This window comes from Peromyscus maniculatus, chromosome 6 (genome assembly GCF_049852395.1).
Source record: "Peromyscus maniculatus bairdii isolate BWxNUB_F1_BW_parent chromosome 6, HU_Pman_BW_mat_3.1, whole genome shotgun sequence".
Classification (NCBI taxonomy): Eukaryota; Metazoa; Chordata; class Mammalia; order Rodentia; family Cricetidae; genus Peromyscus; species Peromyscus maniculatus.
The window spans coordinates 139,647,123-139,661,339 of NC_134857.1; the positions used below are offsets into that span (position 1 = coordinate 139,647,123).

A 14,217-nucleotide genomic window follows, 5' to 3' on the forward strand; every position below is an offset into this window, starting at 1 on the left:
TAATGTTTCTCAGCATTGTTGGTGTATTTAAACTGGCTACAGGCCTAGAGTATCTGACAGACCATTTTTAGAAGCAGGAATTCTGAAAGACCATCTTACCCTGTCTTGGCAGAGTACAGTGGTCGCTTTCCTTGTGTCCCGCTTGTCCAGAATGGAAAGCATTACATTCGTACTTTCAGCACTTGAGGCAAGGGCAGTTCTTTGCCCAATAGGCCATTTTGTGCCAAAAAGACAAACATCCAAATGGAAATGTCTTAGAAGCCCAACATTCTCTCGGGATCAAATTGGTGCTGCCAGGAACAACTGTGTCTCACATCAACAGAATTCTAAGTTATTTAAATGCCATATTTTCTAGGTCTATGAAGTGTTTGAAGATTACCTGTCCATTTGACCTATGTATCTGTAAATCTGAATAACCTAACTAATGTAACTATAGAGATGACAAGCATAGGTGACTATAAATCTGTAAGTCTTATCTACCGAAATAACCTAAGGACTAAGGCTTCATGTAAACAGTCTATAAGCAAATGTATGGTAAAGAACAATGACTTCAAAATTGTGACAATACACAATATTTATAACAGAGGTAGGAACATATAGTGTGATATGCAATATGACAATAATATTAAATATATATCAATATACCAAATATCCTAAACAAAAGTAGAACATACATAAAGTATGACAGATATAAATTTACATTTGTATCAATATAAAAATATTTCAAAGAAGAGTAAAATATATGTACATTATAACAAATATAGTTCTGTATTTGTATCAATATACAAATTATCTTAAACCGGAATATAAAAATAGTTTACATGAATTGGGGGAACAGGAAGAAGGAGGGGGAGACATTGCCAGCCACCGCCAGGACAAACAACATGTAAAGATGCTGGTAAGCCACGAGCCACATGACAAGGTATAGATTTATAGAAATGGGTTAATTTAAGATATAAAAACAGTTAACAAGAAGCCTGACATGGCCATACAGTTTATAAGTAATATAAGCATCTGAGTGATTATTTTATACTTGGTTTGTGGGACGGCAGGGCTTGGTGGGACCTGGAGAGAAGCTCTCCAGCAACATTGTGGCTTGGCCAAAGTGCTAAAAATAAGTTACTATCGAGCACTTTGTGTCAGTGGGACATCCATATGCCCCCTTCTAAGGCTTGGAGAAAATAATGCAAGAGTGAACTTAAAGATGCAAGGGTCATATAACACAGTGCCATGAAATGTATCTTCTGAGTATCATATGGCTATTGTACTTATAAACTCACAACAACTACAGTTACTTGCACAGAGCCTGCATGATTATGGGCCCATGAATATTCAGTCATAGATGGGAGAGGGGACTCTGGAGGCCCTAACCCAGAGAACTATTGGTAACTGATATCTGCTTGGGGAGGATTCATTGTCTTTAGTGACATAGCTTATGAGTTACTTATGCTTCAGTGGATAGAGCACTCTACACCCATGTTTATGCAGGCAGCCCTGGTTAAACTCAGCAGGTGATAAAACAGAATGTCATGATAATGGGAGGGCAACTTTTGGGCAAAAGAAGTGAAGGTATTAGTGAGAATGGGAAGCTTTAAGAGAGAGAGTGGAATGGTATGATGAGAATGTATCATATACACATATGAAATTGTCAGAGTGTAATTATTATTTTTTAAAGTACTGGCTCATGTAATCAGAATCTAGTCTGTAAGCAAACCCTAAGAAGTTTAAAACTAGCATCCTCTGTCTTTCACTTCTGATTCTCTATGAGCATCAGTGCACTTTACCTATCCAGAGGTCTTCCTTCAGATGTTAATTATAGCCAAATTGGCTCCTGGTTCATATCCTCTCAGCTTATATATCAGAAGGAAATAAGTTTTCATCCTTAATGCAATCTGAAAGCCATCTTAGAGAGCTTTAACTGATTTTCTTGAATAATATGACTATACCATGAATTCATAGGAAGAGAAAACTGAGTCAGTAGGCTCAAGTGTTCGTTCTTAGATAATGTCCGAGAGCAAGGAACACAGAGGAATGTATGCAGAATATGTTAACATACAAGTATTTCCCCAAATGAGAAGGTACATTTTTTCCAAGAAAATGAAAGCTTGCTGCCAAGCCAAATAATGCATGTTAACTATACTTTCAAACCTAAATTCTATAGCAGCTGTCTTAATATTTCAAAATGCTGTGTTTGTGGGATCATTAAATATATAAAGTAGTCATTTGGAAAATATTTAAATAAATATACCAAATATTTACTGGAACTAAGTTATTGATGATAATTTGAGGTGATATTGTGTTCCCCAAAATATTGTGCACCCTAATAAACTTATCTGGGGTCAGAAAACAGAACAGTCACTAGATATAGAGGCCAGAAAATGGTGGCACACACGCCTTTAATCCTAGCATCCTAGAGGCAGAGATCCATTTGGATCTCTGTGAGTTCAAAACCACACTGGAAACAGCTAGGCGTAATCCCAGGAAGTGATGGCAGAACGCAGAAAGATATATAAGACGTGAAAACCAGGAACTAGCTTGGTTAAGCTTTTAGGCTTTTGAGCAGCAGTTTGGCTGAGATTTATTTGGATGAGGACTCAGAGGCTTCCAGTCTGAGGAAACAGGATCAGCTGAGGAACTGGCGAGGTGAGGAAGCTGTGGCTTGTTCTGCTTCTCTGATCCTCCAGCTTTAACCCAATACCTGGCTCCAGGTTTGATTTTATTAATAAGACCTTCTAAGATTTGTGCTACAGTAATTGTTTTAATATCTTTAGAAAAACAAATGATTTTTTAAGTTAATGTGTAATGGTTAATCTTGTCAAGTTGATTAGATTGATCAATACCTAGATTAGGAAAGTACAGCTCTGGGAAGGGCATCTAACATGTTCTTTCTGCCATTGCAGACTGACAGTTTTGAAACAATAAGCCAAAGCAAGTATTTATTTTGAAGTTGTTTCTTCAGGCATTTTGGTTACAGCAATGCAAAAGTAGATAATACACAATACCTACAATGAGAAAACCAACAGTTTAATGAGGGTCATCTTTGATCATTTTATAGTGAGTTATCACAAAACACAAGGGAAAAGTAATTAAATTTAAATTTGTGATTTGCTTTCTCAAGCATAAATTAAATGAAGGCTATACAGAAATAAGATCAATCAAAGGATCTAAAGAAAAGCTTTCTTGGAGATGAATGAGAGACCATGTTGGAAAAAAATGGGAAAGGGACTTGAAAATAGTGAGTTAGAAATTCAGCTAGAGTGAATGATCTCATGGTCTGAGAGGAAAAAGTAAGAAAATCAAAATTACAGATGGAATTCAGAAAAACTAAAAAGATCTAGGTTATTAAATAGTGACAATTTCAGAAACATGAAGGAAAATAACTACCACAACTAAAAAGAAAAATAAGAAATTTCCTCAGGCAAGATAAATACTAGATAATATTAGTGAAATAAAATGTATAACTAGACATTATATTGCAGGATGACTAAGCCTTAAGATTTAAAGATAAATGAATCTTACAAAAATACTTCATTAAAAGTTAATTAGGAAAGATAGACAATATCACTTAAAGTATTTTTTCTAGTGCTAAGAAAAAATATTCACCCAGTCACCAAATATTTATTAAATTATTATTATGTGCTGGTTAGAACATCAAAATACAGCAATGAATACTCTGGTTAAATTCTCTGTATTGGATCTGATATTTTAGTAAGAATAAATAAAAGTCCAAAGGCAAAATAAAGAATGCCCACTAGAATCATTTCTAAGTAGAAAAACATTATTCTCTGTCATATTTAAGAAATGATAAGCTGATGTCCGTTGTGTGTACATATATGTATGTATATATACATGAGGTGGGGGAGGGCTGGGTTCAGTTATAAGAGTAAGTTATAGAGGCTTGTATTTCTTTCTATCTTAGTCCACAGTAAAATAGCATGTGGGCATTAAAGAAGCTCAGCTCAGCTCTGCAAGATTGTTAAAGTTGCAAAATCCTGAATCCTAAGGAATATCCTCTGCCCTGCATACTTCCCTTCCCCAAATATTGTTTGGAAGGTTCCAGGAATAATATATTCCAATGATCCTGATAAAAATAGTCTATAACTCATTCTGAGAAATCCTTATGAATGGGAATTAGAGAAAGTATGTGTGACTAAAAGTAAAATGAAGTAATAGAAATAAAATTAATACAAGGATTCAAGTTATTCAATTAGAACAAGTTAGGTTTTCTTCACTCTAAATTCCTAATAGAAACAATGTAAATGGAGGAAACACAACCTACTGGAGGATACTGCCCACATTCCAGACTGGTCTTCCTTTCTGAGTTACTGTTCCACATGTCAATCTCTGGAAAAACCCACAAGACAAAAGTTAGAATTGTGTTTGACTAATTTCACAGGTGTATCAATCCAGTCAAACTGAAAATCAAAGTTTAACCATCAAAACAATCAATAAGTAATTCACAAGAACAGAGGTATGCAGTTAATATAAAAGAAACTCCAAAATTCAACTTTTGTAAAAATCTGGCCTTTGGATATTTTTGGATCTACAGACATTGCCAATATGATGTGATGAAATAGAATGAATTCATAGACTGTTGGGAGAATTTTTCTCCATGTGTAGAACTAATAATTGTCTATTCTCTTTTCATATGGTTCCAATGACAAACCAAAGTTCAATTCCACAAGGTTGCTCAGATCACTGAGTTTCTTAGGTGTAGATACAGAGCATGGGTGAGAGATTATGGACAGGAGCATGGATGACCTTAAGACACTGGAAGGTCTGCACCCAACACAGGTGAAAGCTTCCCCATGGCTTCATAGGTATAGGTCCCTCCCTTCCTTAAGTTTTCCAAAGCCTATGTGCTCTGTTGTCTCCCTGAAGCCTGAAGTTAAATACAATTAGGACAGAACTGCTCACAACCAGCTGGGAAGAGTGACACGATACTTCAGTTAGGATCCAATGATCCTCCCCACCCACTTCTTTTCTGAGGGAATGACAACAAAAAGCCCAGTAGTGATGATCTTTTGAAAGCAGGCACATCTGATGGTTTTAAGAAGATGCAGCAATTTGACTCAGGATAGGTTAACAGAAACCAACCTCTCAGTCACTATGTTGAGCAATTAGAGAATGGTAACAGCCTTTTATTGTTTATTAAAGCAAGTCTGTAATCGGCAAAGGGTTCTGAGACTTTATGCAAATCTCTCCAACTCTTAGTTCATCTTAATTTTTGTCATTTGACAAATGATGCTTGTTGCAGATATATTTTTAAAGATCCCAATAATGATTTAAGTGTGTGGTCATGGTTTAAGCATAGCCCAGGCGTCTTCTAAGGATATCACGGTAGATTTTCTTAAGGAAGGCAAGTTTTATAGGTAGAGCTGCTTATATGCCATTCCAATCATGGAAGAAGACAAATTGGAACCGACATTTATTTCTCTTAGACTCTAACTGTGGCTCTTCCTAAAGTGTGTGTGAGAGAGAAAGAAAGGCGGAGAAGTTGAAAGGAAACAAACACATACAAAGGCCAGCCTTTTAGGTGCTATGTCCCGGTAAAGCCCCACCTGGTTTATATTGGTATTGCTGAAGAACCCCTAGAATCAGGAAGAGAGAATCGTTTTGCTGTTGTGCTGTTCATGAGGTACACAACCCCTTTGGGTCTAATGTGCACAGTTCTTTTAAGCAACATAGTAACTGACCTGACAAATCCAGCACCAGCTACACTGGCTGAGCGTCAGAGCGCCTCCCCGTGCTCCACCCCGCTCCCCGTAGGGGTTGCTACGTCACGTGACTCAACCGCACCACCTATCAGCTTTGCTCGGAGATATTCAAATCAGCAGCGCGGCAGTTGTTCAGACACTTACACCGGACTACGGGTTTCAGCTACGCGCTGTTTCAGCTGCCTCCATGGACTCTGCCTGGCGCTGACATGGAGGATCAGAACGCTCCTCTTGGGCCTTACCGGGCCACCAAGCTGGTAAGAGCGTGGACGAGCTGCTGGGGAAAGGGACCAGGAACCTAGGTTTTCTGAGGGACCCAGAGATCCTGAGGATCTGGGTGTATGAGGGACTTAGGTTTGCTGAGGGCACTCAGAACTGTTGGATTTATGATGAGCCAGGAATCTGATATCCTGAGGAACCCAAGGCACCTAGATTTCTGAGACAGGTACTGAGGGAATGTAGTTGGTAAGGCATAGCTCCTGTTCCCTTCTTTGAGTTGCACTCCACTCTGGTCTCTCTCTGCTTCAAATCCAAAGTGCAGTGCCCCAAAGCAGCACCACTTTCTGACTCTGCAGGACAACTCCTCTGGTGTCTTCTTTTCCCTGATTCTCAAATACCACTGTTAGCCACTTTTCATGTTTTATTTGCTGCCTCTCATAATTAGAAATTAAAGTTTCAAATTGAAAGCCCAGGCATGACAATTTGGCTTGTTGGCTCTATAAAATTTGTTTTAGGATGTGTATGCTAAGTGACACTAGGAAAGAACTGTTGAAACTTAACCCAGAATACTTTTAGTAACCACTGAGGGTGGTCACCAGGGTTGTGCATTTGGATTTTCTATCCTATAGAGTAGTATACTTCTGGTTATATGACATTAAGAGAGTCACCTAACCTCAGTTTCCATATTGGTACAGTGGGCCTATAGTACATACCCACTTTAAGAGATTTTCTAAAAATATACTGTGTTGTAGTATATAGAATAATAAGCAAGTTATTCTCTCCCAAATACCCGTCCTACTTTACCAGTGTGGAAGCCAAGGCTCAAAGAAGGGACTCTCCTGAAGACACATAAATGGTAAACGGAAGAACTAGAAAATGCACCTTGTTCTGGCATGGTGATCTAGACATATATTCTACTGCTCAACAAGTAGTTGGTAGTTATGTTTATCAATATAAAGGATAGAATTTAGTGCTGAAAGGTACTTTAATGAGGCAGTCTTGACATATTAAAAATTTACTATCTTAGATGAAAGTAACACAAGCACAATTAAAAAAAATTCACCAAGTACTTACTAATACTTTACATAAAGTAAGTCTTTTTGTTGCCACAAGGAAGGTATTAGTATAAGAATATTGAAGGACAGAGAAGAAAAGAACGAAGATTCATAAACAAGAAGTAAAGCTGAAACAAATCTTAAATGTTTCACTCTCGGACTTTATAAACACACTGCATTTCAAAACTATTCTGTGATGTCTTTAAGTGCAGAGTCACATGTCACTTTACTACTGTGTACTCAGGACAATGGGTAGTAAAACAGTTCAATAAAGTTTCTTGAATGTTAGCAATGGAACTATGTGGGAAGAAAAGAAATGCAGTTACTGTTTTTCAGCAGTAAGTTCAGTGTTGTGATGCCAGGGTCAGACATGACACAGTAGTAATATAATTAACAGTCTCATAAATCAGGTTAATGATCTAATTTCTAATGTTTGAATTTTTCTATTAAAAAAGTGATGTATTCATTGTATACTACCTCCTTTACATTCTAGTGTTAATGTCTCAAATCTAGACATTTGACTGATTGAGGTTAGTTCAGAAAATAAGTGTTTTTTTTTTAAATGCTTAAGTTCATTAAATGTGCAATGAATTTATTTTATTAATTTATTTTACCATTTTATATATTCTATGTTCATTACAGGTATCCATTTATTTATATATTTGTTTATTTATTTATTTTGAGATAGGTCTTTCTATGTGGTCCTGGCTGTCCTGGTACTCAACATGCAGACCAGGCTGGCCTTAAACTCCCAGAGATCCACCAGCCTTTGCCACCATGTCCAGCACTCTAGGGATCTTTATAAGAGATACTGTACTAAATACCTGACACTGAAAGCACTTTGCTATTGTAACTGTTGCATGTCAGAAGTTTTATTTATCTAGTACAATAATTGAGTACAGATTCTAGACAGAGTTGGTTAATTTTTGTTACTATTATTTGTTCGGATTTTATTTTGTGATAAGAACCTATAGCATCAGTTCTACTTTTAATTTTGGTACAGGGTTTCACTAAGTTGTGCAGGCTGGCTTTTAATTCACTATGTAGCCCATCTAGGACCTAAACATAACAAACCTCATGCCTCAGCCTCTGAAATTGCAGGCTTGCCTCACCAGGCCCACCTAAGCCTAGATTTGAATGCTTATGTTAATCATTTAGATCAGTAGTTCTCAAGCTGTGGGTTGTGACCTCTTTGGCGGTCACATATCATATATTCTGTATATCAGATATTTAAATTATAATTCATAACAGTAGTAAATTACAGTTATGAAGTAGCAATGAAATATTTTATTGTTGGGATTCACCACATGAGGAACTGTATTAAAGGATAACAGCATTAGTAAGGTTGAGAACCACTGATTTAGATATATGATCTTGGTCAATTTATCAATCTGTGCTTCTTTTTCCTTCTATAATAGTAACTGTAGTGATATTTTATTTGTGTCCCTCAATAAAGTCTGAAGCCAACCACTATATTAAACATAGAAGTCAGGCAATGGTAGCACACACCTTTAATCCTAGCATTCAGGAGGCAGGAATCAGTCTGGATCTCTGTGAGTTCAAGGCCACACTGGGAACAGAGCCAGGCATGGTGGCACACACCTTAAATTCCAACACTAGTTAACCATAAAGATCTGGAGGTCTGTACAGAAAGACAGGAAGTGACAGAGCTGAGCAGAAAGAGGAAATGAAATGGCAGAACAGAAAGGTATATAGACATAGGTATACAGGAAGTAGCTCTTTTTGGCGAAGGATCTCCAAATGGTAAGAATGTGGCTGGCTTCTTTCTGCTTTTCTGATCTCTCGGCTTTTTACCCCAATATTTGGCTCCATGTTTTTATTAATAAGATCGTTTAGCACTTCATCCTACAAGTAACTTCATAAGACTGTGAGATTTACAGTTAAATTATGAATATAAAGCATATCATTAATGTTAATTAAAGTAAATAACCTAGTATACTATAAATGCTTTATCAGGGACTAAGAAATGGGTACATTACAGTTCTTTTCATTTCTAAGTTTCCTAAGTGAAATGCCCAATAAATGTATAGTAAAAAAGAAAATATTATTTTGGCACTAGAATTAATAATAAATTAGTGAGATATAAGATTTTATGTATCACAGGTAAGATGATTTCATCAAAAATATTTACAGTATAATCAGCTGTGAAATAATGAATTTTCTTTGTCTAATGATTTTCTTTATTCCTTTTGGTTATTTTGAGATAGGGACTCATGTAGCCCAAACTAGTCTAGAACTGACTATATACCCAAATCAATAAGATTTCATTTTTGTTATGATTTTTTTAATAGTATTTTCCTTCTCTTCACAGTGGAATGAAGTAACCACATCTTTTCGAGTAGGAATGCCTTTAAGAAAACATAGACAACATTTAAAAAAATACAACAATTGCTTCACTGCAGGAGAAGCAATAGATTGGCTTTATGATCTATTAAGAAGTAATAATAGTTTTGGCCCTGACGTTACAAGACAACAGACTGTTCAATTATTGAGAAAATTTCTTAAGAATCATGTGATTGAAGATATCAAAGGTAGATGGGGATCGGAAAACCTTGATGACAACAATCAACTATTCAGGTACTGAATAAATATGTCATTATAAAATCTAATTACTTCTGATCCCAGCATTTCACTTAAGATAAATAGTCTTCCCTGGTAAAGAACCCCCAAAATAGTTATCCAGTACCAAGTGGTCATCCCTGAATCATACACATACAAGTAAATTCATGTGAACTGAGCAGGTTACATGTATATGTTTAGAATAGTCATACACAATAGACACATGAATTTGAGAGAGCAAGGAGGGGTACATGGGAAGGGTTAGAGGGAGGAAAGAGTAGGGTGAAATCATGTAATTATATTTTAATTTCAAAATGAAAAAAATAAATGTAAAGACAAAAACCTGATATTACAATGAAGTTGTAGTTCCACATTTGTTACATTTTTATAGCAATAGCAGCTTCTTTCAGAGAAGTAATGTTTCTTTTATAAAGGTACTACTGTTCTTTTTTCCTCTTTTATTAAAAATAGATTTTTTTCTTACAATATATTTTGATTAAAGTTTCCTCTCCCCCACTCCTCCCAGTTCCTCCCCACCTCTACTCATACCCAGATCCATACCCTTTTTTCTCTTCTTAGAACACAAAAGGTATCTAAAGAATAGTAATATAATAAAATAAGGTAAATAAACAAATAAATCGGAATGTGATAAAACAACCAAACAGAAAAAGAGCCAAAGGAAAAGTATAAGAAATGCATATAGTTGCAGAGACAGACATTCACACACTCAGGAATCCCATAGAAACTCAAAATTGGAAGCCATAAAATATATATGGAAAGGACCTGTAATGTAGAAAAACAAAACAATGTTCTGACTTAACATTATGAGACAAAGAAACTTCAAAGATGCCATTGAGTTTGTTTTGTGTTAGTCATGAACTGCTGGGCACAGAGCCTACCCTTAAGAGTGTTTTGTTTTCCCAGGGAGGCCCCCTTGGATAAATCTAAGCTTTCATTTTCAAGTGGCTATCAATTGGAAATAGCTTCTGAGCTAGGGATGGGTATGTGTCTAATTCTCTTTTCAACTGTAGGACCCCATCTGGTACAGACATGAGTAGATCCTATGCATTTCACCATAGTCTTTGTGAACTCATATGTGTGCCAGTCCTGTTGTGTATAGAAGGCCTTAATTCCTTGTTACCCTCCATCCCCTCTGGCTCTTATACTCTTAACCTCCTCTTCCTCAGAGTTCCCTAAGCCCTGGGGTGGGGGTGGGGGGCATTTGACAAAGACATTCCATTTACAACTGAGTGTTCCAATGTCTCTTACTCTCTGCATAATGTCTGACTGTGTAAGTCTCTGTATTTGTTCCTATCTGCTGCAAGGGGGAAGTTTCTCTTGATGATGGCTGAAGTTGGCACTGATCTTTGAGTATAGCAGAATGTCATTAGAAGTCATTTTATTGGTACATTTTTGTTTGTTTGTTTTGTTCTGTTTTAAAACAGAAGTATTTGGTTTTACCCTATGTCTCTTGCTTGTCTAGTCTCAGATTTTGGTTGGTTATTCCCACAAGCTTTGTGCCACCATTGCTAGCATATATTGTAGGCCGGACACCATCATAGATCAAAGGGTTTGTGGCTAGGTTGGTGTTAACATTTCTCTTTTAATACTGCGTATTAATACCTTCATTTACTAAAGATGCTAGAACACAGGGGTGAAGGCTCTATGTAGGCATCAGCTCAACCTCTCCATGATCAATGAGTTGTGTAGGTGTTGTCTTCAGCAACAGAGTCTTACCATCAGTTTGTGGAGAGCCACCAATAGTCTTGACAATTATCCAGATTGTTTGGGGATTCTTATTGCTTCCCTTTGGCCAACAACTCGGTTAGCTCTAACCCATTCCTGGTACTGGAAGCTTTACTTGTTAATAAGAGATGTCCAGCTGGGCCTCTGTCTCCCTCGTTATTTGGTGATTTGATTTAGTTTGCCTTCATATGTGCATATATTGTAGGAAGTTTCTATTATATTTCCATATGACTCTTCAAGTGGCCTTTAGTTTTAGATGTTCCTCCCCATATTCCCTTGCTTGCTTCCCTCTTCCCCCACCACACATACACATTCATCCATCCATAGCTATCTATTCTATTTCTATTTCCTTGGGAGATCTATCCCTCCACCCTAGTCCTTTGTTCTCAAGCTCTATGGATTGCAGCTTGATTATCAATGACTTAAAATCTAATATCCCTGTATAAGTGAATACATACCATATTTGTCTTTCTGGGTCTGGGTTACCTCACTCAAGATGATTCTTTTTTCTAGCTTCATTCATTTACCTATGAATTTCATAGTCCCACTTTTTTTTAACAGCTGAGTAAATACATAACATTTTCTTTATCCATTCATCCATTGACAGATATCTAGGTTATTTCCAGTTTCTGGCTATTATGAATAGACCAGCAATGAACATTGTTGAGCAAGTGCTTCTGTAGTAGGATGAAGTGACCTTTGGGTATATGCCAACAGTGGTATAGCTGTATCTTGAGGTAGATTGATTTCCATCTTCCCAGGGAACTGCCACAGTGATACCTATTGTGGTTGTAAAAGTTGCACTCCCACCAGCAATGGATGAGTATTCTCCTTACTCCACATTCTCATCAGCATGAGCTGTCACTTGTTTTACTGATTGTGGTCATTCTGACTGGTGTAAGATGAAATCTTATGATATGCATTTCTGTGATGACTAAGGATCTTGAACATTTCTCTAAGTGCTTCTCAGCCATTTGAGTTTCCACTTTTGAGAATGCTGTTTAGAGCTGTATCTCATTTTTAATTGGGATATTTATTTACTTTGTTTCCAGTTTTTTGAGTTCTTTATATATTTTGAATATTGTCCCTGTGTTAGATATGTAGTTGAAATTTTTTTTCTATTCTGTAGCTTTCTGTTTTGTCTAAATGGTGGTGTCCTTTGCGATACAAAAGATCTCAAGTTTTTATGAAGTTCTGTCTATTAATTTTTGTTCTTAAGGCATGTGCTCTTAGTGTTCTGTTCAGAAAGTCTTTTCCTGTGCCAAAGAGTTTGAGACTATTCTCCCACTTTCTCTTCTATTAGATTTGGTGTATCTGGTTCTGTAACTATCTATTTTATTTACCTTTCCTTGAGAGATCTATCCCTGCCCACTAGTCCCTTATTGTCTATTCACTTTCTGTGTCTTGACAACAAATGAGAGAGGCTTCTAAGGAATAATAATAAAGCATAATATAATGTACTATAATATAATAAGATAAAAACTAACAAATTCGAGTTGGACAAGACAAATAGACAAAGAATAGAGCCCTGGAGAAGACACAAGAATCAGAGATCTTTTGTTCACACACTCAGGAGTCCCATAAAAACACTAAATTGGAAGCCATATATGTAGAGGACCTGGTACAGACGGGTGCAGACCCTGTGCATGCTGCCTCAGTCTCTGATGACTTCACTTTTTAAACTTCTGAGTAATATTCCAGTGTATAAATGTACCACATTTTCATTGTCTGTTCATGCGTTGATGAACATTTAGGATGTTTATAATTTCTGGCTATTATGAATAGAGCAACAATGAACATGGTTGAGAAGGGTCTCTGTAATAGGAAAAATATCCTTTAGGTATGTGTTTGAATCTTGAAATTGGTCAATTACCATCTTTCTGATATACTACTAAACTGATTTCCATACTGGCTATACAGTTTTGCACTTACTCCAGAAATGGTTGAGTGTTTTCCTTCCTCCACGTCCTTGCCAACATAATCTGTTTCTTCTTTTATTGATTTTGGCCATTGTGATGGCATTATGTGAAATCTCAAAGTAATTTTGATTTATATTTTCCTGATGACTAAGGATATTGAACATTTCTTTAAGTGTTTCTCAGCCATTTGAGTTTCTTCTATTGAGAATTCTCTATTTAGAGCTGTACCCCATTTTTTAATTGGGCTATTTGTTTTCTCTTTTTTTCTTTTTGTTATTTTATTTTTTGCCTTTTATTTTATTTTACAATACCATTCAGTTCTATATAACAGCCACAGATTCCCTTGTTCTCCCCCTTCCTGCCCTCCTCCCCTTCCCCCCAGGCCAACTCCCCGATTCCCACCTCCTCCAGGGCAAGCCTCCCCCGAGGACTGAGATCAACCTGGTAGACTCAGTCCAGGCAGGTCCAGTCCCCTCCTCCCAGATTGAGCCAAGCATCCCTGCACAAGTCCCAGGTTTCAAACAGCTAACTCATGCAATGAGCACAGGACCTGGTACCACTGCCTAGATGCCTCCCAAGGAGATCAAGCCATTCAACTGTCTCACCTCTTCAGAGGGCCTGATCCAGTTGGGGGCTATTCAGCCTTTGGTTCATAGTTCATGTGTTTCCATTCGTTTGGCCATTTGTCCCTGTGCTTTATCCAACCTTGGTTTCAACAATTCTCGCTCATATAAACCCTCCTCTTTCTCGCTAATTAGACTTCCGGAGCTCCACCTGGGGCCTAGCCGTGGATCTCTGCATCTAGATTCCTCAGTCCTTGGATGGGGTTTCTGGCATGACTATTAGGGTGTTTGGCCATCCCATCACCAGAGTAGGTCAGTCCCAGCTGTCTCTCGACCATTGCCAGCTGTCTATTGTGAGGGTATCTTTGTGAATTTCTGTGGGCCTCTCTAGCACTTTGTTTCTTCCTTTTCTCATGTG

General features: G+C 37.2%; 1 protein-coding gene and 1 long non-coding RNA gene across 7 annotated transcripts in view; one reads left to right on the forward strand and one right to left on the reverse strand.

The window, feature by feature from the left end:
- Window positions 1-2,908: 2,908 nt before the first annotated feature.
- Window positions 2,909-5,766, reverse strand: LOC143274026 (uncharacterized). 2 transcript variants are annotated; one of them, XR_013052463.1, is made up of 3 exons: window positions 5,697-5,766; window positions 4,280-4,344; window positions 2,909-3,002 (listed from the first exon to the last, which is right to left on the reverse strand). It is a non-coding gene; the product is annotated as an uncharacterized LOC143274026 (long non-coding RNA). The 2 variants fall into 2 exon arrangements; XR_013052464.1 differs by lacking the exon at window positions 5,697-5,766 and adding an exon at window positions 5,562-5,677.
- Depdc1 (DEP domain containing 1) overlaps window positions 4,660-14,217 on the forward strand; it is a 39,529-nt gene continuing 29,971 nt past the window's right edge. Inside the window, exons 1-3 of one of the 5 annotated variants that reach the window (XM_006995863.4) lie at window positions 4,660-4,794; window positions 5,671-5,974; window positions 9,324-9,589. In XM_006995863.4, coding sequence (XP_006995925.1) covers window positions 5,927-5,974; window positions 9,324-9,589 — 314 coding nt within the window. In that variant the 5' untranslated portion in view covers window positions 4,660-4,794; window positions 5,671-5,926. The remainder of the gene's footprint in view (window positions 4,795-5,670; window positions 5,975-9,323; window positions 9,590-14,217) is intronic. The other 4 variants (XM_076575304.1, XM_076575305.1, XM_076575303.1 and 1 more) reach the window with 4 other exon arrangements.